The sequence below is a fragment of the Dipteris shenzhenensis genome, chromosome 24, assembly GCF_047967505.1.
Source record: "Dipteris shenzhenensis isolate YYH24624 ecotype China chromosome 24, Dip_SZ_1.0, whole genome shotgun sequence".
In the NCBI taxonomy this organism is placed as follows: domain Eukaryota; kingdom Viridiplantae; phylum Streptophyta; class Polypodiopsida; order Gleicheniales; family Dipteridaceae; genus Dipteris; species Dipteris shenzhenensis.
Genome location: NC_141619.1, coordinates 26,555,668 through 26,583,416, shown reverse-complemented (window position 1 = coordinate 26,583,416; position 27,749 = coordinate 26,555,668). Strand labels below are relative to the sequence as shown.

Below are 27,749 nucleotides of genomic sequence, written 5' to 3'. Positions count from 1 at the left end.
TTTGGGTGGAATAGGGTTGTGCATTAGTTTTTTCTCACACTATGGTTGCTCTTTGATGTTCTTATGCTCCTATGTCAATCCATGTTCTTGACTTTCTTGAATCTCTCTTTGCAAAGTGTTGGTTGGAATATTGGAAACTAAATTGTTTTTGGTATCAGCCCAAGGTCCAAGATTAGCAGGTATTTCTCTTTTGGTCAGTTGCATTCTTTGATTCATTGTTCATTCAATGGCTTGGTTTTACTCAAAGTACAATAAAAAATGAATGGTGGCTGAGATGGGGCTAAGATCTAATAGTACCCAATTTTCTTTTGTGTATGCTAGAAGTCATGACTAGGTCAGGAAAGAGAAAATCTCCAATAGGTGGATAGGCTGGTGGTAAGAAGAAAAAGAGTGCAAAAAAAAAAGAGCAAGCACCAACAACACCATCCCCCACATCTGCTGACACACAAGCCAAATCTCCCAATGCAGAGGAGGTTGAAGAGATGTCGGTGGAGAAAGAGTCTGCTAGCAAGAAGGACAGTGGAAAGGATAAGGGTGATACGGAAGGTGATGAATTTGTCCCTGAATCAATGGATAGTAATGTTGGAAGTGATTTTCTTGAGTCCATAACTATCAATAGAGGAATGATACCTCCCTGTATCCCTTTGTGTAGATTACTTATCAACCCTAAGGTGAGACAACTCAGGAATGACCTCTCCATTCTCAAGAGAGCATTTGAGATGGAGGGATATGTCCCCACAAAGGGGTCCTTTATTATTTCAGTTGGGATGTTTGATGGGACAATCAAAGAGGTGGATGATGAGATAAGAGCTTCATGGGATAAGCATTGGCATGATGTGAATGATGAGTTTGAGCATGAGCTTCAACAAACTCCTACATGGAAATTCCTGTCCTGCAAGATGTTATATGTGTGGGAGGGAAACCATCGAACTGCCTCATGGATGGAGAGCATTGGGGAGGTCTTTGTTAATAACAAGGTAAGGCATATCAGGATTCATGCACATATTATAGCTCCAGAGCTTGACAATGAGTTGAGGTTCATTGCAACTTTACAAAGTTTTAACTTGTGAGTATCATCTTTCTTTCTTCCACTAGTTGTTTCAAGAACATATGTCTATTTTCAACTTTAATGCTAAAACAAATTCCATTGTCCAGATTGAATGAGGAGGCAATTGTCACAACAAATCTTAAAGATTACTTGTATCATACAAGTACACTTGTTAGTTGTGATGCACAAGTATTTCTAGAGGATTTCACAGAAGAAGAAAGGAAAAATATGTGAAGATAGTGGGAGAGAAGGAAGGAGTCTCACTTGCAGCTTTCTCACATACACAATGGGGGAATACACACAAAGGTGGAGGCTCAAAACAGTTTTCCTCTTCTTAGTTGTGAAAGCCAAAAGAACTCTAGTACAAGGCAATAGAAGAACCCTATATGTGGGTCTCAAACCAAACTCAGCTAACTATGGTGGCATACTAACTGAGCCACGAACTAGAGTAGATAAGGATAGCTATCATCTAGTGATTATTCATGGGCGGTGTACCAACCACATCTGCAGCTAAACAAGTCAGTGACATAAATGCACGACGGTCACCCTAGCATATCACAAGTGGAGCTGGATATCTCAACACTCCCCCTCGAGCTCAATCCCAATTCCTGCACACCAAACAGGTCTCTTAACTTGCGCAGCTTCTTTGCGCCCAATGCCTCCGTGAATATGTCAGCTACCTGATCCTCTATGTTGACATAAACTAGATCAATAAGACCTAGTAAAACCTTCTCCTGCACATAGTGATAATGCACCTCAATGTGCTTTGTTCTAGCATGATAGACTGGGTTATTTGCCAAGTGTATACTTCTCATGTTGTCACAATAAATGACAACTGGCCCATCTGTAGACTAATGCATATCATAGAGTAGCTTATGCAACCAAGCTACCTCACATGCAGCCATTGCTGCACCCCTATACTCAGCCTCTGTGCTCGACAAGGCAACTGTAGGCTGTTTCTTGCTGCTCCACATGACTGCAGCACTCCCAAAAGAGAACACATATCCACTAGTAGATCGTCTATTAGAAATACTACCAGCCCAATCAGGATCAATGTATCCATGCAATTGTATCTGAGCCCTAGCCTCATAAAATAGTCCATACTATAATGTGGACTTCACATACCTGAGTATGCGTCTAGCTGCATCCAAATGCGGTTTCCTTGGAGCCTGCATAAACTGACTTACCAATCCAACAGCATAGCTCAAATTTGGCTTGGTAATAGTCATATAAATCAAACTTCCTACTATGCACCTATACATAGTAGGGTCTTCCAGAAGCTCACCTGCATTTGTGCTCAGCTTCACATTCTGTTCCAAAGGAACTGAAATAGGCTTACAGCAGCCTGTCATCCCATATTTGGATAGCATGTCCAATCCATACTGCCTCTGCAAGAGTTGTATCCCACTTGGTGATCTAATCACCTCAATGCCCAAGAAATAACGCAGCTCTTCCAAATCCTTCATCTCAACTTCTGCTTCAATAGCATTTTCACATGAAGGATATCTTCATCACTATTACTTGTGATGATCAAATCATCAACGTAAATGGCAAGCAGCATAATACCTTTCTCTGTTTTTCTCACATCAAGTGAGAAATCTGCCTTGGAAATCTGAAAGCCAATAGTGACAAGATACTGTCCTATCTTGTTCGACCATGCTCTAGGTGCCTGCTTCAAGCCATACAAGGCTTTCTTTAACCTGCAAACAAACAGCATGAACATAACCTGGTGGCTACTCCATAAAGACCTCTTCTTGCAAATCACCATGTAAGAAGGCATTCTTTACATCCATCTGATGTAAAGACCATCCCTTTGATGCAGCCATAGCAATGACTGCTCTTACGATTGCCATCCTTGCAACCGGACTGAATGTTTCTTCATAATCAATGCCATATGTCGATGCATACCCCTTGACAACTAATCTTGCCTTGTATCTGTTCACAGAACCATCTGCATTGTGCTTCACTTTATAAACCCACTTACAACCAATTACATTCTTGTCTTTAGGCAAAGGCACCAATTCCCATGTAGCATTTGCTTCCAAGGCATCCATTTCTTCATCCATGGCTTTCTCCCATTTTTCTTTTCCCATGGCTTGCTCAAAAGAAGTGGGTTCTGGCTCCTGTATCACTTTGACCATATAGGCATAGTGAATGGCTATAAATCCATAATATTTCAGCCTATCCTTAGGATACCTAGCTCTAGTAGACTTGCACAAAATAGTCTCACTACCAGGTGCTCTCAAAACATCCCTTGTCTTGCTTACTCCAGGTGTAACAATAGAAGGAATACCCAACTCATCATCAAGGTTCTAGTCTGAGCCACTAGATTCACCATCCACATAAGAGTGATCTGCATTCACATCAACCATGGGCTGATCTACTTTCTCTTTTCCTTTTTGTGATACTTGCATACCACTATCTGCATTGCTTTGAGGAGATCCTCTTGATCTCAATCTGCCTGTCCATGGTGAAGTATGTGAACCACTGCTAGATGACATTGTAGGTCCACTAATATTTTGTGATTGCTGCTGTGAATTCTATGCAGCATTATTATTTTGTGCATCTACATCAATCATCACATTTACTGGTTTATACCAGCTGCTCATCTCATCAAAAACAACATCTCTACTCACTGTAAACTTGCAAGTAGAAGGGTTATAGCATCTATACCCTTTTTGCTGCAGAGAATAACCAATAAAGATGCACTTCTCAGCTTTTGGATCCAATTTGGACCTCAACTCATTTGGCACATGAACATAGGCAATGCAACAAAAAATTTTCAAATGAGAAATATCTGGTTTCCTACCAGTATACATCTCCTCTGGCGTCATGCCATGTATTGCTGTAGTGGGAGTCATGTTCATTATGTAAACTGCTATAGCAACTTCTTCAGCCCAATAATAATCTGGTAGGTCTTTTTCATTTAGCATGGCTCGAGATACCTCTTCAATATGCCTGTTTTTCCTTTCTGCAAGTCCATTTAATATTGATGCTTTATGCCATGCTCCTGCAGGAATCTTGCAAACTCATTTGAGAGGTACTCTCCCCCTCCATCTGACCTTAGGCATTTTATTTGCAGGCCTATTTCTTTTTCAACCATAGCTTTAAAAGCTTTGAAGTGCCCAAACACTTCACTTTTCTTTTTCATAAAATACACCCAAACTTTTTTGCTATAGTCATCAATAAAAGTGACAAAATAATGATAGCCTCCAATAGATGCAGCTTTAGTAGTTCACACATCAGAGTGGATTGATTCCAATGGCTTCTTACTCTCTTGAACATGCCTAGGAAATGGTTTCCTTGCCTATTTTTCAAATTGATAGGCCTCACATACCTTATGCATTTCTGCAACCTTGAATTTTGGCAATCCTGCAACAATATTTTGGGCCTTCATTGATTTAAGTCACTGTACATTAACATGACCAATGCGTTTATGCCAGATATCAATATCTGCAACTACAATCTGCAACTACACTGGTCCCATGTGCAAACATTGCTACACTCAATTCAGGCATGTCTTCATCCAATGTAAACATCGTGCCCTTCTTCTTTCCTTTTGCTATCAAGCGACCGCTATTTTTCATATCCTCAACAAAGCATCCATGAGGATTAAATCTGACCTGCAAGCCCTGCTCAACCATTTAACCAATAGAAACCAGGTTCTTGGTGATGTTCGGGACATGAAATACATCAGACAGGTATTTCTTTTTCCCATCTTGCATAGACAAAGGAATTTTACCAATCTGCACAATAGGATGTGCAGTATCATCACCAGTCTTCACAAATCCTGGTCTTTCCATTTTCCTTGCATCCTGCATCCATTTTGCATGACCTGTCATGTGGTTTGATGCACCTGAGTCAACATACCACACATCATTTCTTTCTTTTGCACTTGTCACAGCATTGGTCATGTGTTGCACTATAAATAAATGCTCATTTCTGTCATCACCCTATCTACTAGAGGATGCATAATTGCCTTGTTGCAATTTTCCATTCATAATGTCATTCTGCTTTTTGTGGTAGTCTTTAGCCATATGATCCATTTTACCACAATAGTAGCATTCAACATTGCTGTTTACATTTTGGCCTCTTTGCCATCCACCATGACCTCTTTGGCTCCCCCTGCCTCTAGAGTTACCACGTCCTCCTCCAAAGGACTGGTCTTCTTGAGTTTGCTGCATATTCTGATTTCTACCAGGGCCTCCAGATCGGCCTCCTCTAGCTCTGCCTCTACCTCTTCCAACATTTGAGTAGAAGACAGTTTCTTTTGAAGTTCCTCCTCAAGAAGATGCACCACCATTTCTCCGCGCTTCAGAAATTACAAGAGCAAACAACTCCTCAAAATCAGGAAATTTTTCACGGACGGCAATGGATGTCCGGAACTGTGCATAATCCTTTCCTAGACCATTCAAGGTCACGGAAACCAAATCATCATCTTCCACTGGCGACCCAATGGAAGCAAGTGCATCTGCAATTTTCTTCACCTTTATGTGGTAGTCATTGATGCTCATATTTTCTCTCTGCACATTGTGCAACTCCTGCTTGAGCTGCATTTTCCTAGCTTACATATTTGTGCTATACATTTTTGCCAAAATATCCCATGCCTCCTTTGGCGTACTTGCATCCTAAATATGCACAATCATAGAATCTTAAATACTGATAGACAGCCAGTACATAACTTTTTTGGCTCTCTCATGCCATCCTTTAAATGCCTACATTTCCTGTTGATTGGGAACATTAGGAAGAACTGGTTCTTCTTCATTTCCTGTAATAAACTCCCACTAGCCTTTTCCCATAAGGAAATTCATCATTCTAAACTTCCATGCTTGGAAGTTGCTCTTGTCAAGCTTTTTAGTGACAATCTATGAAAGAGAATCAGATGCCATTATAGAACACTGCAAAATATTCTGTCACTGCAAAAAACACAGCTCCTGTCTCACACGGGCAAATTTGCAAAACTTATGAAAGTGGTATCTGACCACACAGTCACTTCCTCGTGATGATTTTGCACCAACAGGCAATAAGGATGATTCTATATCTCCCAATATCTCTACGCATAGGCATACGATGCACTTTCTGCGATAAATTTTCACCGACCTGTAGAGCAGTGGTCGCACAGCAAAAATAGGGCCTTTTTCTCAGTGCTTCGGAGAACTTCCGCCTCCAAAAAATGGCCTCGAATCAAAAAAAAAAAGTCACCAAGGGCTTTGCCCTTGGCCATAGCATATATTGCCCTCTCGCCACACCATGAAGGGCATCTCAACTTGGGACAATGCACTCTTGCACTTTCCGGCTGTGCTAGCTGTAGAGATTTGCTCCCAAACTTGAAAAAGGAAAGCAACACTAGTCCTCTCACCAGGACACTGTGAATTTGGTTTGCTTTCTTGAGCTCCTTACCACAAACCAGGCTTTGATACCATGTGAAGATAGTGGGAGAGACGGAAGGAGTCTCACTTACAGCTTTCTCACATACACAATGAGGGAATACACACAAAGGTGGAGGCTAAAAACAGTTTTCCTCTTCTTAGTTGTGAAAGCCAAAAGAACTCTAGTACAAGGAAACAGAAGAACCCTATATGTGGGTGTCAAACCAAACTTAGCTAACTAAGGTGGCATACTAACTGAGCCATGAACTAGAGTAGATAAGGATAGCTGTCATCCAGCTATTATTCATGGGTGGTGTACCAACCGCATCTGCAGCTAACAAGTCGATGACATAAATGCACAACGGTCACCCTGGCATATCATGAGTGGAGCTCGATATCTCAACAAAATATTGAGGTTGTATGGCAAAAGGAGATTGGTCAAGGAAGAAGGGTTTGGTATCCCCTCACATAGGCTATTCTTGGTCTCATGGTTTATGCTGTGAGTTCTTATACTTTCTACCTCATGCTTTCTTTCCTTTTGCTTTTGTATATAGTTTGAATTATAGCTTTACTGCATACTTGCTTTTGTAGGGCAAGTGGAAATCTGATTTTGAAGCAGCTTGTAAGAAGCTACCTCCTAGAATGGATAAAGATGAAAGAGTTGTTAAAATAGCTGGGATTAAAAGAACAGTCACTCAAACATATAGGAGAAAGGTGTACAGGGTGAGTTTGTGCATTTTCCTTTGTCTAGTATTGCTATGCATTGCTTTCAAATATCATGCTGAATTTCTTTTGTGTGGTTTTCACAGATTTTCTCAATAATAAATCCTACACATGGCAAAGATTGGTTTCACAAATTATTATGGTCCTTGCCATATGAAGACACAACCGCTAAAATTACACTAGACAAGTTGTATCAAGTGGCCATTGCTTCTTGCAGCAAGGCTAGGTAGCTTTCACTATTATCTTTACTTGGGTCTGATTTGAATTTGAAGAATAGTTATGGAATGCCAAGAAGTGACCATGCCTTCATTGGGTGGCTTGTGAAGGAAGTTTTTATGAACCAGGTTCTTGAAGAGTGTCATAGGTTGTTGTCACAGGTTCAAGCTTCCTTTGTTGGTTTTTCTCCTTTGGAGTTGCCAGAGCATCCTACACTATGTGAATATTTTGAGGATATTGTGGCAAGACATCGGAGTGATTTGTGTGAGCCTTTTGCATCCTTCATGTCTGTGGCTACCATGCCTGCAAAACAGGTTGACCTTGTGAATGCAAGCAAAAGAGTTGTTTTTAGGTAAGCATTCATCTTTCATTGCCTAATTCTTGAATTTCTATTTCATATTATTCTTATGCTTTCAATTGCTTGGGTTTTGAATAGGTTTATTCTTCATTTGCTAGACACAAAAGAGATACAGACCATTCCATCTATTTGCAAGGCATGGACAGTGCTCAATCCTCCTACCTATTGCATGTACACACATAAAGTCTTTCGTGAGGACATGATTGCAAAAGGAACTATAAGGCTTTCAGAGTGGGAGAGAAAGCATTGTCCATGGTGAATAGAGATGAGTAGTGGAAAGTGTGTGGAGGAGGAGGCATTAATGCTAGAGACGTATACTTTTCATGTTTGTTATTTACATGCCTCTTGTTCTTAACTAGTTTTTTGTGATTGACTTGCTCCATGGGTTTCTTAATAAGGCATTCGAAAGGTCAATGTAAATCTGATTCTGGATCCTCTAGAGACACGATCGAGGAGCAGCGTAAAAATCTTGAGGAGCAACAAAAGATGTTGGTGGAGAAACAAAAGGAAAATATAGGGAATCTTGATCCTGCAAAACCAGGGAGAAGGAAGAATACTGACTTGGATGGAGATGGTAAGCTGAAATATCTTTGTTGAAGTTTTCCAATTCCTTTTAGTCTAGTATTGTCATTTGATATGCATTATGTTTGCAGATACTCCGGAAGTTCATGACTCTGGGATAGTGAGAAAGCCTTTCTCCATTGAATTTATTTGGTTCCATTGTCTTTTTTGCCACGTTGGAAACATCCCCTCATACCTAGGAGTTGGGTAAAGGTATGGGAGTTTGACTATATCAAATTGGGCAAAGAGATAGTGCAATCATAGCTTGCAGATGGATATCAAGAATTACATGATTTTTTTGCACTTCTACACCAACAAGGGAAGAAACGAAACTCTAAACAATGCACATGGAGTGTCGATTGTTGCATTGTGGATCTTGCCATAGGGTATGCTACAGGTGGTGAAGGAGAGGTTCCACCTTGGAATGTTAGCTCAGAAGATCATATCTCCTCTTCCTTGGCCATTGCTGCAGCTGTGATGGATGACAATGGGTGGACTCTGATTTTCTGTTCTCCATCTACTTTGCCTACTATGGAGCGCTATGCAGTAAGATTAAAAATGGAGGTGGCTTGCAGGTAAATTTATTTGTGTTGAACACTTCATGAAGTCTTGCGGGTTATAGGCTAGGGTTTGATTCTGGTACATATTGTTTTGTTTCAAGCAGATGGATAGTACAAAGCATGGAACCTCAAGGCATTTCAGACACACTTGGGATTGGTGTGAAGGTGAGTCTTCAAATGTATGTTTGCTTCTACTTCTATATCATAAATCACATAGAAATTGACTCATGCTTTTTTGAATAGTCTTATGTTTTCCATGCTATGGCTATGAGGAGGATAGGACAAAGACACACATTTAACATGCAATCAGCAAAGGGTGTGGCCTCCATGATGAGGATGAGTTTAGCTATATTAGGGAATTTTCAAATAGTCCAAAATGGTTAAGATTTTGCCATATGGCCAAATCTAAACCCATTGCTTGAAAGTGGAATCCATCCTAAACACCATATGAGGGAATCCTCACAAGTACCACTTTCAAATAAGGTTGAAGTTTTGGTCACATGGTCAAATCTTAACCCCTTAGTTAAAAGTGGGACTTGGGAGATTCCCAAATTCTCCAATGTAGTGTTATATTAAGTCTTATGCAAAATATCATACCGTCAAACACACACACACATATGCAAAGTACACCGATGCATATTTTTAACACTCATGCTCGATGCATGGTACAAAATGTGGACATACACATACCTAACCATGTAGATGATGTTTGATACATATAAATATTTTTAAAGACAATCTTTTTAGTCCTATGCAAAGTATAATACTCATTTGTACATGCACATATATGCTAAAGCATACTGATGTATGTTTTCAACACTCATGGGTGGTGCATGGTAGGAACTGTGGAAATATGCATGCCCAACCATGTAGATGATATTAGATCCACATATAATTTTGCAAGCACATGGATGTTAATCACACTACGACCTATGAGAAGTATTATACCCATTAGAAACACACACATATGCTAGAAACACATTGATGCATATTTTTAGCATTCATGCACAATGCATGGTAAGAAATGTGGAAATACACATGCCCAACCATGTAGATGATGTTTGATGCACATTAAAAATTTCAAGCACAAGGATATTACTTGCATTGAGGCCTATGAAAAAGTATCATACCCCATCACACACACACATATGCTAACACTCAGATGCATGATTTTAATAGACATAAGGATGGAATATCATTTGTATGGTGGGACATGCACATTTTCTCATTTTTTACCATGGATGGTGAACTAGTACAAAAAAATTATGGGTTGGTATGCTTATACATGTCAAATGGTCATGAATCTTTGGAACTACCATTCAAGTATGAATAAGGCCTAGATATGCTTGAAAATTTTCATAAGTTTCAAGTATTATTTGCATGGTGAGACGTGCATAGTATCTCCTTTAACTATGGACGATACCTTAATTATATAGGTCCAATTCTTATGAAACTTTAGAACTAATAGTTGTATGAATAAGGCCTATATATACTTCACTTTTTTATAAATTTTGGATATTCTTTGCATGGTGAGACATGCATATTTTCTCTTTTCTACCGTGGTTGGTACCTTATCGTTGGCCAAAAAATTGTGCATTGGTATGGTTATACAATACTTGTATGTATCTAACGGTCATGAAACTTTGCAAATATATTTAAATGAGTAAGTCCCATATAATTGAAAAGTTTCATAAGGATGGGACATCATTTAATGGTTGGACATGCACAAATTTCTATTTCCAACAACATATTGTGCAAATCATCAAGAAATTGTGAATTGGCATGCTTATACCATACATGTATGTATGGCATGGTCATGAGACTTTATAAAGGCATTCAATGAGTAAGCCCATTATACTCACAAACTTTCATAAGGACAAACATCATTTCTAAGGAGAGCTGATTATAATCCACGCAACCACGGTCACGAAAGATTTCCTTTCTCAAAAAGATTAAACTATAAGTTGAAAAAGGACAATTGTGACCATGGGAGGGAAAGAAAGGAGGGAGGGGAGGGGGTGGAAGAGAAGGGTGAGGGGGAACAAGATATGGGAGGGAGGGCATGGCATGGAGTCAGGAAATGGAAGAGAGAGAGAGAGAGAGAGAGAGAGAGAGAGAGTGCGAAGAGCTAGCTCTGTGGTGTCTTTGGATATGTCCACCAAGGTTTGATGGACTGGTAACAACGCTTAACACTCAAATGAGACCCCAACCATTGTCATTTAAGGAGTTCTATGCTTTACTTTATGGAGGAGGAATTGAGGCTTAAAGCTCGAGATGGAGGTGGCAATGGGGATGCTGCATTCTCTACCACTGCGAAAGGCAAAGGTGGCTCCTCCACCAAAGGTGAGTCCTCTACTAGTGGTGAACAAAAGAAGAAGGGCGGCAAGAAGAAGTTTCAGGGAGAATGCTTCTACTGCAAGAAGAAGGGCCATGTGATTGCAGATTGCCAGGTCAAGAAAGCAAATGAAAAGAATGGTACCCTAAAGAAGATAAATAAGGGGAAAGAGACAGCTAACACAATGGAAGCAGAGTTGGATCTATTTCTGGCCATTAAGGAAGAGTGCTCCTCAATTCAAGAAGCGTCAACCACTGATTCATGGGTGTTCGATAGTGGTGCCCAAGGATGATTTTTTCGCATTAGTTTCGTTAATAAGCGAAAGTTTTATATGGCTTGTGAAAGCTTGTATGCTTTTATAAAAATAAAAGCTTAGTATATTCACCACAATTTGAAACTAAAATTTAAAAAAGAGCTAGGTTTAGCCTTTAAGATTATAAAATTATAAATAAAGTCCATGAAAATTCGCCAAAGTTTTATATAATAAATAAATATATTTGGAAACTTTCACCTACATATTATATATACAATTTAAAAACTTGGCTAGATCTATAGAATTAAGCACCAAAAGAAGACTTAGTACAATCTAGTGTTAACATTTAATGCTTACTAGAATGATAATAATGTGGAGGTTTTATCTATTTGAACATGAAGCCGTTTAATATTGCATAAAATGTAAATGCAATGTACTATTGTCGCCAATATATCCGAAATAATACAAATTGAATTCAATACTCAATCAATACCTTAACTAGACCAATGCATGGCCTTATATCCAACGTAGGATTGCATTAGGGTATGGTGGAGGGCAATGGGCAGAAAATTCCACTCCGTTTACCTATTCTTTATGCCTATTCTTTAAGTTTATAAATGCCTATGTCTATATGCTTGTCTATCCGTCTATATCTTTCTATTACACTTTGCTTTACACACTTGCACTTGTATCATGAAAACTCGCATGTTAAAGATTTGATTAATGGAAGGCTACATGGAGTCCAATTTCATTGATGTTAAATTGATGCATGTATGCATGATGACTTATTTTGTGTATATACTTAGAGGTGCATGCAACTGTGAGGTGTACAATGGGGGAAATGCATGTGTTCTTGCATGACTTATTTTGTGTACATACTTAGAGGTGCATGCAATTTTGAGGTGGACGATGGGGGAAATGCATGTGTTCTTGCATCTGTGCATGGGATTCCAAGTGCTATTAAAGAGGTTGCATGCATTGGTGGGGCACATATTTTCCATTGATTTATATGTATTTGTGAATGGGGTACATACATACATGCTTGCATGCTTGTGTCATTATGTGTATGCATATGCACATGCACTCATGCATGTATATGGGCTTCTGCGAATCCATATGTTTGCAAGTGTGCCATGAGCATGCATGCATGTGTTTTTTAGTCAATTTTATGAGAATTTTGTAAGTTGAAGCTATGCACTTAGCTTTAAAGAAGCTTTGGTGTCCTTGTGTTTTTTCATAGACAAAAGGGTGAGTTCAACAACATAAAGGAGAGAATCCATGAGCTACACCTCAAGAAAGTTTAGCTCAAACTTTTATAGCTTTAAGAAAAAATTTGGATTGTATTTTGTTTATGAATATGTTTACTTCAATAGGATAAATTTGTCTTCTACTTACATGATGGTTTTCCTATTGCCTTAATACTCTAAGGTTGAGCATATGGATTAATTGCATTACATGTTTATAGATTTAGTCTTACATTCTTAATGCTTGTACTTCAAATTACTTTATAAGCCTACAAGCATTTTTATTATGGAGGTGTTGAAGTTTAACAAATCCTTTTTTTAGGCATCTTTGTGGTGAGGATCTTGATGGTTTGACACTGAATGAGCTAGTCACTTTAGAAGAAGAAATTCAAGCGGGTTTGACTAATACAAGGGAAAATCTTGTAAGCTTCACATTCAAGAAATTGTGCATTTGTCATCAAAAGTGCTTATTGTGTATAGTCTTGATTTTGAGTTCAAGAAATGATGAAATTCGTATAAGAGAACATTGTGTAGTACAAAATGCATGTATTGGTTCTTACTATTCCAATCGAGGATTGTCCTATTAGTGGTTGCATAGCATCGACAAATAGCTCAACAACTTGGTTCTCTAAATGATAAGGTACACAATACCATTAGAACCTTTTGCATATTTTACATTGAACTCTCAAAGTTATTAGTTTTTTAATTGGAAGTGTTTTTAAAATTTTTATAATAATATGTGATGGTTGCTTATTGTGTATGGTCTTGATTTTGAGTTCAAGAAATGATGAAATTCGTATAAGAGGACATTGTGTAGTACAAAATGCATGTATTGGTTCTTACTATTCTAGCTAATTTTTTTCCAATTGGGTATTGTCCTATTGGTGATTGCATAGCATCGAGAGATAGCTCAACAACTTGGTTCTCTAAATGATAAGGTACACAATACCATTAGAACCTTTTGCATATTTTACATTGAACTCCCAAAGTTAACAATGCCATAGCGCAATAAAAATGACAAGAAAAACTAATCGTGCAAACATATCTACTTTGTATTTTTATGACCAAACCCATAAGGATGGGGTGCTTGTAATGTAAACTCTTTATTTCAATGGGAATGTGTGCCATAGTGCAATAAAAATGACAAGAAAAACTGATTGTGCAAACATATCTACTTTGTGTTTTTACGACCAAACCGATAAGCATGGGGTTGTTGGAGACGATTTTGTGGCCCCAAGATCCCATGTTTCAAGGCCAGGATGTTGTTTCATGTGTTTGACCCGTGGGGGGGTGTTGCATGGTGGGTTCTGTGGCCCAAACCCCTTCATGAGGCATAACGATATATATATATGGTTAATAAGATAAGGCATCTATTTGAAGGAATAATGCCTCAAGTAGGCTTTGTATAACATGTGGATGAAGAAAATAGTAATCCCATAAGGATGGGGTGCTAGCAATGTTTAAGATATATAAAAGCAACTGTGGACACTCTCTCACAATCCTGCTGGGTTTTTTGGGGATTGAGAGAGGTAGCATGACTATGAGGGAGGGGAGTAGAACCCTCTCTACTTGGTGCGATTTTTGAGCCATGTGTGTGGCCAACAACAATTTGAAATAGACCTTTACTTTTTTGCCAAATCCCAAGTTTGAGCACACAAGCAAAAAGAGGTTGAAATTCTGAGTAATTTTCCTCTCAATCTGATTATGCATCAAAAGTTATGACCCTTTGAAGTTTTGTCTATGTATATGTGAAGGGGGGGAGGTCCACATGGCATTTTGGGAGGGGGGGCTTTCACATATACAAAGACAACTTCAAAGGGTCATAAATTTTGATGCATAACTTTGATTGAGGTGGTTCAAAAAGGAAGACTACCCAAATCTCAGGATCTTTCTGCTGAACTGCTTAGATTTTGGATTTGGTAGTAAATCAAAGGTCTATTTCATGCTACAATGTTTAAGCACATGTATGGTAATGATGCAAGAGCCCTTCACCACCCTTTTTTCCTCCTCCTCTCTCTTTCCCTCCCCACGTCTCCCTTCCTACCATGCTCTCTATAAATTTTACTCTCTTTTCCTACCATGCTCTCTCTCTTTCTCTCTCTCTCATGCATGCGCATGCTTTGTTACCCTTTTCTCTCCCTCCCTAGACTTATTTGTAAAAATTGACATAAAAGATCTTGCACTTATACATTATTGTCTTGGCATTGAGTTTTGGAGAGATTCAGATAGAAACTTTTTGACCTAGCACAAATATGTGGATAGTCTTCTAAAGAAGTTTTTGACCTAGCACAAATATGTGGATAGTCTTCTAAAGAAGTTTCATATGGTAGATTGCAAGATTGCAACCACTCCCATTGAGCAAAATTTAAAATTTAACAAAGATCCAAAAAAGCCTACACTTGATGATAAGTGTTATCAGTGATGATCCCTTATATATATGACTACCACAAGGCTATATATATGTCATGGCCAATCCGAAATAGTCTCATTGGATGGATATTGTGACAATGGTTATGCAAGGGATCATGACAACAAGAGATTCAGACAAGGATATGCATTTTTCATTGGTCAAGATGCTATACCATGGTTGTAGAATAAACACCTAGCTGATTCTTCATCTAAATAGAGGAGAATATAGAGCACTCGCAATAGGTAAAGACAGGAGAATATAGAGCACTTGCAATAGGTACATATGAGGCTATATGGCTCCAAAGACATGTAAAAAGTGGGGGATGTTTTTTGATGAGTATCTTTAGGCGAGCGTGCCCAAAAATGGCAAGCGTGCTCTCTCTCCCCTCTCTCCTCCTGAACGTTCATTTTCCTCTCTCTCATCTTGCATGTACTTTCTCTCTCTCTCTCTCTCTCTCTCTCTCTGTCTCTGTCTCTGTCTCTCTCTCTTCAGAGATAGCTATGGGATTTTGGCCCGTTTCCTCTCCTACCCAGACCAGTGGTGTTTGGTAGGTTTCATTCATGAGGTACTTGGACACTACGAGAGGATACTCCCAGCACAGAGACAAGAGCAGACTTCTTCCTCGGTTAATCCCTCTCAAAGCTCTATCACAGAGTTAGCTAGATCACATGGACCCCCATGAGATGAGGCCTCAAAATGATCGTGACGTAGAGCTTGTGACCCGACAGCTCAGACAAAGTGTTGACACATAGATCATACTTGGGGACATCCCCTCCTTGTTTAGAGTTGGAGCCCGACTGATGAGAGTCATAGTAGCCCTGGTTAGGTGCAGAGCTATGACTAGGAGATGTGCCAAGACTACACCTTTGAGTGGCTGACAACACTATATTGCCGACTTCATGCCTCCACTGCCTGATCCATCCTAATGTCCTACTGTCATGATGATGATGATGATGATGATGTTGATGATGATGATGCTGAGATTGATATATAGTCAACCATCGACATGACTTTTGTACTTAGGACTTAGTACTACCATTCTGCATTTTTTGCATTTTGCATTGGTATGGATGCTTGTTTAGTAGCTCCACTACCACAGCTCATTGTATCAGGATTTTCACAATCTCATAGACCCATCGGTCCTTCGAAGACTTCAATAAAATTTCTTTCTTTCTTTCTCTCTGCGTCCATGAAGTTGGTCATCGCATGAGTCAATTGTAGCCTATTGCAGTGCTTGCTGCTTGGTTGCAAGCTACTTGTCAATGAGTTTGTTTCATAAAAGCTACGTTGAAGGTGCGGTCGTTTGAGCTTGTTGTGGGAAACTTTGGTGCATCTGAGGTGTTGCCTTGTGTGTGACCCGAGTTGTGGTTGCTCATTCTATTATAGAGTGCCACTTGTTGTAGCCTTCGTCTTTGTGGAATAAGGTAGCTAAGTAGACACTATGTTGTATTGGACATACAGATGAATATATACATGAACCCCTTAAGTTTAGGGTTAGGGTTTGAACCTCTTTTTTAAGGGTCAAGGTTAGGGTTTGAACCTATGCCCTCTATCTATGGTATGATTTATACTATACTTAACAAATGTTAACTCTGATACCTCCATCAAGGGCTACCCATATCTAGATAGTCAATTTTGAATTGCCTCATCTCAATTCTAACTTGGCTCAACCTAAGAAGCATGACTTTTTTTGTCTCTATTCCAATTCGGGTAGTCTAAGAATTGAACTCTTCATGTTCTTGCTCTAAAGGGTCCTGATGTTGTCTCCTTAGCTTCCTCCTATACATGTCATATCAGGTCTTCTTTATACTTGGGTACAACCATAATTGACCCACATTCATATTAATCCTCATTGTTTATAGGTCTTCCCAAAAATAATTTTGGGATCTAATTTTTCAAGTTGGATCCTCAAGGGATGATAGTACTGGTGTGACTTCCAATTCCAGAAGGCAGTGTTCACCATCCTTGGACCAGACAATTTGAATTTTGGCTCCGCTGGTCCACTCGGGTGAACCATGGGCTCTTTTGCTCTTCAGTCAAAGGCATAATACCCTTGTTTCAACATTCTTCTCTATGTCTTTTGCTTGTGCCTTTTAGATGAGGTTGACAGCCTTCTCCCACATTTTCTTTTGGTCATCCCAATTTAGAGGTTTTGAATAGCCATTGCTAGCTTGCACAAACTAGACTTTTGATTCTAGGAATGGTTACTACCATGGCATGGAGAATTGAGTTATTGGAATTGGAGTATCCTTCAAGGGTAAGAAATAGCTAGTGGAGATAGACTAAGAAGATGAATACCTAGAGTCTCTTCAACATCATAACCCTATCGCTTTATGTTGCATTGGTATTCAAGTTTGCTAATCAGTTGATAATTTAGCATACATTGACTTTTTCCTAATTGTTTGGAGATCTGATTATTGATTATTTGATCTTTAATATAAGTTAGGATGGGATGAAAAGATAAAGATGCATCTACGCCATGTTGCTTTTGGGATAGATGATTTAGAAACTTGCTCGATGCTTTTGGACTTTTATTTGGAGTTTCTGTGATAAGAGCATTCATGTCTAGTGATGTTCCTTTACTCAACAATCATAGAAACTAGTGGCTCTGGAGGGGTAGAAAAATTCTTGTAAAGGCAAACCGACATCTTGATTCATGGGTACTACAACCATCATTGTGAAGTCATTTTCTTTGGACCTGCAATTCTTTCCATCATAGAGATACTCATTAGTTGTATGACTATAGATAGTTAAACTTTCTGCTTGCATTTACTCTAGTATGCACTTGGTTAATACAATTGGTACATCATACATTGGGTTTATTCGAAAACCACCCTCAATGGGCGCTTGTATCTTTGCAATAGCATCTATATTTCTCACTACCAGCTTCTTCTTCTCTTTTCTTTTTGTTCTTCTCTTATTTATAGGACCTCAAGCTCAATTTTCATTTTTCTTTCTGGTTGACTAGTCTTCGTGTCTAATGTGTCATCCATATTCTTCTTCTTTTTCTTTTTGCCCTTCTTATTATATTGCTCATAGTTATTCCAGATAGGTTATTGGATTACTGTCTCATTAATTTTATATGTATGCACTCTAGTGAGGATATGTTTAACATCTTTTCTCAAGTTGAGTAATAATTCCTTTTTTGAGTCGAGAATCTTTATGTGGGGGTTAAAGGTCACTGTGCCTTAACCCCGGTTATGTACAATACTCAAACACATATATAAATGAATGAAAAAGAAGATTAGGGTGATTCTGCACCCACCAAAACTTGTGGCTCTCTGTCTCTCTCTCTCTCCTTCTTCCATTCTTGCTTCCGTTGAGAGCACTCTCAACTGGTATCAGAGCCCGGGTGATCTAGCTGAGCGTGCATGAATGCTTGAAGCTCAGCAGCTCTGTGGGAGGAAGGAGAAGCTCTGTGGGAAGCTTTGTGGGTGACTTTACTTGCATCTGAGTGTGCAGAGACCTTGGAGAAACCTTTGGAAAAGTCACTTTGGCTTTGCGAAGTGGTTTTGAGAGCCTATTAAGTGGTTTGAAAGAAAAAGTCGTTTTTTGAGCTTTTCCCTATTCCGTTCGACGACAGAGACTCCATATTGACTTGTAGAGGCAACTATTGCTTGCTTTTGGTGTCCACTTCACTTTAGGAGCTTGGAAACACCTTCATTCTTGAATCTGGGGTCATTTCATTGGATTTCTGACTCACTATGTCAGTTCCTGCGTTTTTTGCCCGGGTGTTGGAACTCAAGTTTGGAGTAACCATTTGCAGATCTGTCAGTTCCGGTGGACTCAGGAGGTCCTAAAACTTCTATGTTGCTCATCATTCGCACTCCGGTGGAGTTTACAAACAGATCTGTTTCCAAAAACGTTTTTCAGTCCGTGTGTTGGACCCAGTGATTGAGACCACGGTTTCCAAAACCGTCTGTCCCATTGCGTTCCGGACGCCCAAAAACCCCTACCTATCAGTTCTTGCGTGATTCGGTGGAGGATTTTCAGAGTTATCGATCTCTGTGTATTCGATTTTGTCTCTCTGTTATGCATTTTTCATTCTAAGGTTTTGAAACCTTAGATTTATGCCACATGGCAGTGGATAAGTATTGACTTCCATTTCTCACTCATCGGTTGGGATTTTGGAGTTCTGGCAGAAGAGAGATATTTGCAGATTTTCTTGTTGAGTCCGATTATGCAATGGCGCCCATGTTTTGAGGCATCTCAGGTTCTATTTTCAGTAGCAGTCATTACCGTGGGACTATGATTTCTTGAGCATACCTTATGCAGATCACTCTGGTTACAGTTTGAGCAGTGTGCGCTCATTTGTGGTGTGCATTGGGTTGCAGTGGATGATTTATAGGCCATTTGGATGCATTACGATCCTTATTGGATGCGCTGATAGATCCAAATTGCCTTGTGGGATGCTATTTTTTATGGACGCTTTGCACATGGATGCTATTTTAAGCTGAGGGATAGCTTTGACACATTGTAGGTGATGCACTGATAGTGCTATGCTCTCTTGGATGAGATATTATTGATGCATATGCCAGTGGACGGTGTTTATGCTTGAGTCATTTGGCACTTTGCTTTGAGCTTTGAGTTTTGGTGATATTTCACTCTATTGTGGCATACACATTTGGGTGCACCTGGTATTTGGTGTGATTCTCTCTTGCAGGTACTAGCATTTGGGATTTTATTTCTTTTGCATCATGGCATCCTCTTCCATGTCTGAAAAGGAGTTTTTCAGCATTAAAAAGTTTGATGGGACAAACTTTTCTTTGTGGAAAGAACAAATAAGGGATGTGCTTATTCAAAAGAAGTAGATTAAACCCTTGGTAGGGATTGAAGCTAACCCTGCAAATATGTCTGAGGATGATTGGAATGAGTTGGATGCATTAGCAAAGTCTACTATTAGACTTCATCTTGCAGAGTTAGTTTATTTCACAGTAGTAATGAGCAGACTACGGAAGATTTATGGAAGAAACTGTGTGCCACTTATGAGAAGGAAACTGCCTCTAATAAAGTTTACCTCATGAAGAGGCTGTTTGAGCTGCAGATGAAGGAAGGGGTCTCCATTGCTTCTCACTTGAATGAATTCAATATTATTTTCGCCAGCTTCAGGCTCAGAAGATGAATTTTGATGTGGAGACTAAGGCAATATTTCTCTTATGTTCATTGCCATCCTCATGGGATACCTTCTGTACAGCTGTCAGTAACTCTGCACCTGGTGGAGTACTGAAATTTGATGATGTTGTGGGTAGCTTGTTGGCCGAGGAGATTAGACGGAAGTCTATGGACGGCAACAAGCAGGATGTAGCCTTAAATGTGCAAAGGGGCAGATCACAGTTCAGGGGGAAGTCCCAAGAAAGAGGGAAGTCTCGTAGCAAATCCAAGGCACGGAACATTGAGTGTTACCATTGTGGCAAGAAGGGCCATATGAAAAAGGATTGCTACAAGCTGAAAAGAGAGCAAAAGGATAAGAAAAAGAATGCGAATTGGGGTGCAAATCAGAAGGAAGAGAGTCCAAGGGAGGACAAAGGAAAAGTGAAGATTGAGGAGATCAATGCAGTCACACATGATAGTGACAATGACATTCTCTTCATGTCTAGTTTATCTGCAGAGTTGCTTACCACTTCAGATGATGCATATTCCCAGGATTGGATTTTGGATTATGGTGCTTCATTCCATGTCACTCCCCATAGGGAATGGTTCTCCACTTATGACAGTGGAAAGACAGGTTGTGTGCATCTTGGAAATGACTATGCATGTGACATAGTGGGAGTAGGTGACATAAAGTTTTCTTTTGCAAATGGGTCTACATTTGTTTTGAAACATGTGAGACATGTGCCTAAGCTGACCAAGAGTCTTATTTCAGTGGGTCAGCTAGATGATGCTGGTTTTCACACCACTTTTGGCTTTCAGAGTTGGAAAATTCAGAAGGGCTCTATGCTTTTAGCCAGGGGTGCCAAGTGTGGGACTTTGTATCCCTTACATGTATCAGGGGTATTTGATCATGTTGTTGCAATAACCGAGCAGCCAAGCACTTCTTTGTGGCATTGCAGGTTGGGGCACATGAGCCAGAATGGAATGAAACTCTTATGCCGTTTGGGTTATGTACCGCATTTGAGTTTCTCTGATTTTGAATTTTGTGAGCATTGTCTCTATGGGAAGCAGACTAAATCAGCCCATAAAAGAAGGGGAAAGAAAGAGTTTGAAATGCTTGATTTGGTGCATTCAGATGTATGTGGTCCCATGCCTACACGATCATTAGGCGGGGCTGAATACTATGTGACATTCATTGATGATGCAACTAGGAAAGTGTGGGCTTATGCTATAGCTCGGAAGAGTGATGTGTTCCAGGTATTTCAAAAATGGTTGGCCTTGGTTGAGAATCAGTCAGGTAGAACGCTTAAATGCCTACAGACTGACAATGGTGGAGAGTATCTCTCTCATGACTTTCAGCATTTTTGTGATACATGTGGGATTAAGAGGGAGCTCACATCCCCTCGTACTCTAGAGCAAAATCCAGTTGCAGAAAAGATGAACCGTACCATTCAAGAAAGGTTGCAATGGATGCTTTCCAATGCAAGTCTTTCTGGTGGTTTTTGGGCTGAGGCAATGAAGACTGCAGTGCATGTGATCAATAGATCACCTAGTAAGAGTTTGGATGGTGGTATTCTTGAAGAGGCATGGAGTGGCAAGAAGCCCTAATACTCTCATTTGCGTATATTTGGGTGTGAGGCATATGCACATGTGCCAAAAGAGCTTCGAAAGAAGCTAGATCCTAAGTCTAGGAAATGTATCTTTCTGGGTTATGGTGAAAGTGGAGAAATGGGCTATCGTCTCTGGGATCCAAAAGCAAAGAAGATCATACGCAGCCATGATGTGGTCTTCAATGAGAAGAAGATGCATAAGGCACCCATGAGGGATGTGGAAATGAGGAGAATCACTTTCCACGATGTGAATCCACCTGCATATGTTGATAGACAGCAAGCTGTCCATGCACCAAATGTGCAAGAAATGGTACCACCAAGTACTCCCACAGGTATACAATCAAGGGTAGATGATGGATCATCTATTGGTGGAAATGATGAGCCAAATGTGGCTGATATGCAGGTGGGACAGCAAGCTGAAATGCCCTTGAGAAGATCATCTAGAGTGTCTAGACCGCCTGATAGGTTTGTTCCAGGGGTAGACTATGTGATGCTTATTGATTGCGGGGAGCCTTCTTGCTACAGAGAGGCTATGATGCGTGAGGATCAACGCAAGTGAGAGTATGCTATGCAATCAGAGATGAGTTCACTTATGAAGAATAAGACTTGGGACTTGGTTTCTTTGCCACATGGAAAGAAAGCATTGCCATGTAAATGGGTCTACAAAATGAAGGTCACAGGTGATGATGTGCCTAGGTACAAGGCCTGTTTGGTTGCTAAAGGGTTCAAGCAAGAGAAGGGTGTGGACTTTGATGAGATATTCTCTCCGGTTGTGAAGATGACCACACTTAGATGCATGCTTGGACTAGTGGCAGTAGAGGATATGGCGCTTATGCAGATGGATGTCAAGACAGCTTTCTTGCATGGGGATTTGCATGAGGAAATTTACATGGTGCAGCCAAAAGGCTTTGAAGAAAAGGGCAAAGAGCATTTAGTTTGCAAGCTGAAGAAGAGTCTCTATGGTCTTAAGCAAGCACCTAGAGAATGGTATCAGAAGTTTGATGCTTTCATTCGGTCCCAGGGTTTTAGAAGGAGTGAAATTGATCACTGCCTCTACACTAAAAGAGCTAAGGATAGTAGCCTGATACTCCTGGCACTATATGTGGATGATATGCTATTGGCTAGCAAGAATATTTATGAGCTAGATGCATTAAAGGCCAAGTTGCATGAGGCATTTGATATGAAGGATTTGGGATTTGCAGGTCATATTCTTGGTATGCGCATCACGCGTGATCGGAGTAGGAAACTCCTTTGGCTTTCACAAAAAGAGTATGTTACAAAAGTATTGCAGCATTTCAATATGGAGGGGGGGAAGGCATGAGTACTCCATTACCTCCATATGTGAAACTGAGTCATACAGATAGTCCCAAATCAGATGAGGAGAGGGCCATGATGGCCAAGGTTCCTTATGCATCAGCGGTTGGGAGTCTTATGTATGCTATGATAGCTACTAGACCAAACATTGCATTTGCAGTGGGAGTTGTTAGCCGGTATATGGCTAATCCAGGAAAGAGGCATTGGGAGGCAGTTAAGTGCATCATGAGGTACATGAAGGGTACCAAGGAGATGTGCATTTGCTTTGGTAAAGGAGACATGCGTGTACTTGGGTACACAGATTCAGACTATGCAGGGCATGTGGATAGTAGGAGATCTACTTCTGGTTATGTGTTCACCTTTGCAGGTGGTGCAGTGTCGTGGATGTCTCGTGCACAGAAGTGCATTGCTTTGTCTACCACAGAGGCTAAGTATGTTGCAGCCACAGAGGGTTGCAAGGAGGCTATATGGCTTGATCGGCTAGTGGGAGATTTGGGGATTCATACAGGTGTACCGACATTGCATAGTGATTCCATGAGTGCTATTCAGCTAGCACGGAATCCGGTCTTTCATGCAAAGACCAAACACATTGAGGTCAGGTACCATTTCATCAGGGAGGTACTTGAGGACAAGCACATAGAGCTTGTCAAGGTTCATACAGATGATAACCCTACAGATATGCTGACGAAGAGTCTACCTAGTCAGCGGTTTGAGTATTGTCGTGTATTGATGGGCATTGGATAGTATGCTCACTGGTTGTTCTCCCTTAAAGGCACATTGTCCTTTAAGTGGGAGGTTGTGGGGGTTAAAGGTCACTGTGCCTTAACCCCGGTTATGTACAATACTCAAACACATATATAAATGAATGAAAAAGAAGATTAGGGTGGTTCTACACCCACCAAAACTTGTGGCTCTCTGTCTCTCTCTCTCTCCTTCTTCCGTTCTTGCTTCCGTTGAGAGCACTCTCACTTTATTGACCTCAGGTTATTTTTACTATTCTGGGTTGAGACCATGCATACAGGTTAAGCTAGCTTGAGTGGAAACCATGCATGCAAGCTAAGTACAGTTAGCTCGGATTGAGACCGTTTGGATAGCATGTGTTCAACACGGATAGTTGAAGCAATGCAACTTTGAGTAACAAGGAAGGCAAAAACTTAGGCCAATGCAGAGAAACCAATCAATAGTAGCAATCCAACAAATTTTGAGGTCTAGAATAGGAAGGCAACATCTCTCAACCACTTGAGTCTGTAGGTACTTAGAGGATGAGTCCCAGTTAGGACGGAGTCACTCACTGACTTGCTTGGATCCTCTTGTTTATTCTTGTAAGGAATTGCTTAGGCTAGAAGGAGTCGAGTTTAGCTATTCTCAATGAGAGTTGAGCCTCAACTGAGGCAGCAACAAGGTGTCTAAGCATTGAGTCTATAGCTATGGCTATTGTAACCAAGAGGTTCGACATTTAATACAAGTACTGTTTTCTTAATGTATTTCCTTTCCATTCTTGCATACTTGTATCCACTATATACACTTAATCACTTGACTCCATACATTTTTCCCACGCAACCCAAACACCCACGTTATATTTCCTTGACTTCTCATTCTAGAATCTGAGCACTGTGAAACCTACACATCAAGTAGCTAGAGGAGTGCAAGGGAGAGTATATTTCTATAAGTATTATGCACACACACATCAACCCGAGTGTTGTGTCGCTGGTTAGCGAGAGGTGAGGAAAAGACCATGAACATTTGGCAATCATGTTGGGAAAAACGTGTGCTAAAAGTTTGAGTGGGAAATTGAGTAGATTGAGCTTATTTGTCCTTAGAGCCAAGTGTATGGACATTGAGAGTAGCAATTTATGATGTTTGGCAACGAGCTATGACAGTTGCTCTGCTTGGCATATCACTATAGAAGACTCATTTGAGTGCATGAAGATGAGTTAAAGTAGTTGAAGTCCTATCTGGCAAGTGGTGTTTGCATAGAAAATCAATTATGTTTTCATCACAAAAAGTTAGGATTTTGAGGTGTCTAGTGAATCCGACCACGAGTCGTCAAGCCATGAGCACAGTGCTCAACCTACAAGGCATGAATCAAGTCAAGAGGTCATAAGAGACTTGGAATAAAAAATAAGAAGAAGAATTTTTCGTGAGTTAGAGACGGAGCATGGAACACGCTACCAATGGTATGTATTAGCCGTACCGATTAGTGAAACATATACCAGAGTATGAGCAAACAGTTGTTCCAATTTGGCCAAGTAATGCTCCTTACACAAAATATGCATACAAAGATCATGCCTGTAGCACAGTTGCAAACATAGAGCATGTGGATACTATGCTCCAATTGATCATTGAGCTACTAGGACCCGGATACCAAGTCCTGTTTGAACTAGAACAACACAACCTCCAAGCTCTAGGTCTTCTGAATCACCGATTTAGGCAAGAAGACACAATCAAAAAAGTCCAGTTAGGGTGCAAGGAACCAAATCAAAGAGCCCAACTGGAGTAATAAGGGTTAAATCATAAGCCTAGGTTGTGCAAGAAGAACTTAAACAAGATGTCCCTCACCAACTCCAAGAAGGTTGAAAGCAAGGAGTCCATCTTGACAAGAGTTTGGGATCCTAGTCTAACACTTAATGAGCTTAAAGATCACTGAGGATCAAACCATATACTGGAAACCATGAAGAGAAAGACACAAAGTAAGAAGCACTCAATCTATTGCAATGTGTGTTTATCAACAACAATACACTTGTGGTATCCTTTGATCCACATATCATCTAGTGGTAGCCCTTGCTCCACATCATCTACTCATATAGTTCACATCCTTAGGTGGCTACTTTAATTCACACAATACCATACCTTAGCTCATACCTTTGCCTCTAATTATGTGCACATGGCACCATATCTCTCAACACCTCCCCTTGGTGCCATGATGCATGGGCTACTGCAAGGTGGTTGGATGTAAGTAAAAGTCCATCACCTCTCCTAAGTGCATACTTGATACTTAGGGTGGTCAAGTGTGGTATTACAACATGATCAATACGTCCCCTGGGTGCTTACATAGCTACTCTTAGGTGGTCATTGGAAACCAAGCTCTACTCATTTGGTGACCTTTACAAAAATGGGCTAAAGGTGACAAGGTAGGCTTCTTAGTACATTTTTTTCATTGTCCCCACTCTACTCATTGCTTGATGATGACTTCGAGTAGGTGACTTGTTGATGTTCAATCCGCAGTCTTCTTTGTGTTCGAGCTTCTTGTAACAATGATTACACTTTGACTTGTTCTTTGGTCTGCAATCACTTTGATAGTGATCCATCCTTCTGCAATGGTAACATTTCTTTGATGTTTTGTTGAACAATGCTTGTTTTTCATGGTTGTTGATGCGCGTTGATGTAGGTGTCGATGTAGATGCCTTTATATCTCTTTCTTTCTTAAAAGATGACACACATTCCTAAAATTTTGGATCTAGAAGATTTTTTAAGGTTATTGTCAATGAAGTATACTCTTTAGGCATGCTTTTAAGCAAGATTGCAAGTGCATCCTTTTCTTTACTTTTGCATTTATGCCTTCTAACTGGGTCATAATGCTTTTGATCTTGTTAACAAATTGTGCCATGGATTCATGGAAGTGTGCAAACCATAGAATTCAGTCTAAAGATGAATTTCTTAGCTCTTTGTGGATGTTATAAAGTGCGTAGGGATTGAAAAGACAATTATTTTTCCTTTTTGGATCACAAGCAAATTCTTCCTAGTTTGAAAGTTATGGCTTATCAAAGTTTTAATGAAGAAGAGGGTCACAATTAATGATGTGGGACTAGGAGGTTACATGAAAAATAGGAAAATATGCTTAGCAAGGGACACTTGTGCTGAGATGGAACTATGTGTGCCATGTTTAATGCTGACATGATAGTCCATGTGTTAGTTGACACGTGTCATTGTGATTCACTAACTAGATTGGGTAGACAAACTAAACCATGGTTACTTTCAATTTGCCACATGTCAGTCAATGGGATTGCCACCTATCCTAAGGTCTAACCTTTTGGAGAAAAAGAAAGTTGTAGCTGGGAGTGGGAGAAGGCGATGGGATGAGACAGCAATCGCGTCTACACGGGATGAGTGAAGAAGAGGAGTCACCTTTTAATTGAATCTCTGTGCAGGGGATGTTTGCCTAGCTATCGTCAGTTCTTTCCTAGAAGTCCATTCAGCTGGGCAAAGGCTTGTAAATCTCTGCTTACCCAACTTCTCAAGATTGAATTTCGAGGGGTCAATCTTAATCCACAGACAAGCTGCAAAGCCAAGGCATTTGAAAGTGTGGTGCTTATGGAATTGTGTTCCTCTATTTGAAGTCATAGGTGTGATACGCTTGTTGTTCTGCTTGAAGTTGTAGGTGCATTGTGCTTGCTACTGGAGACCAAGTTGTTGTTGTATGTGTTATTGAGCGTCCAGCCTTGTGGTTGGGTATGCATCTGTCATAGGAGTCCAACTGTGTTTTTTGAACCTGTCTATTAGAGCTTAGTCAAATACGTGCCTTTGTTGATGTAGTCTGTCCTCGAGGTTAGATCTAGCCACTTTAAATAGATAACAATGAAGGAACCTCTTAACACAATGTCACCTCAATGGAAGAAGCAACTAGTGAGGATACAAATGGGCATCTTGATTGTTACAT

At 40.1% G+C, this 27,749-nt stretch overlaps 1 protein-coding gene across 1 annotated transcript; it reads left to right on the top strand.

The window, feature by feature from the left end:
- Nucleotides 1–8,076: 8,076 nt before the first annotated feature.
- Nucleotides 8,077–9,013, top strand: LOC147886429 (uncharacterized). The gene is made up of 2 exons (XM_087395121.1): nucleotides 8,077–8,288; nucleotides 8,661–9,013. Exons 1-2 carry the CDS (start codon nucleotides 8,096–8,098, stop codon nucleotides 8,852–8,854), a joined length of 387 nt encoding a protein of 128 aa, XP_087251247.1. The 5' UTR covers nucleotides 8,077–8,095; the 3' UTR covers nucleotides 8,855–9,013.
- The last annotated feature ends 18,736 nt before the right edge of the window (nucleotides 9,014–27,749 follow it).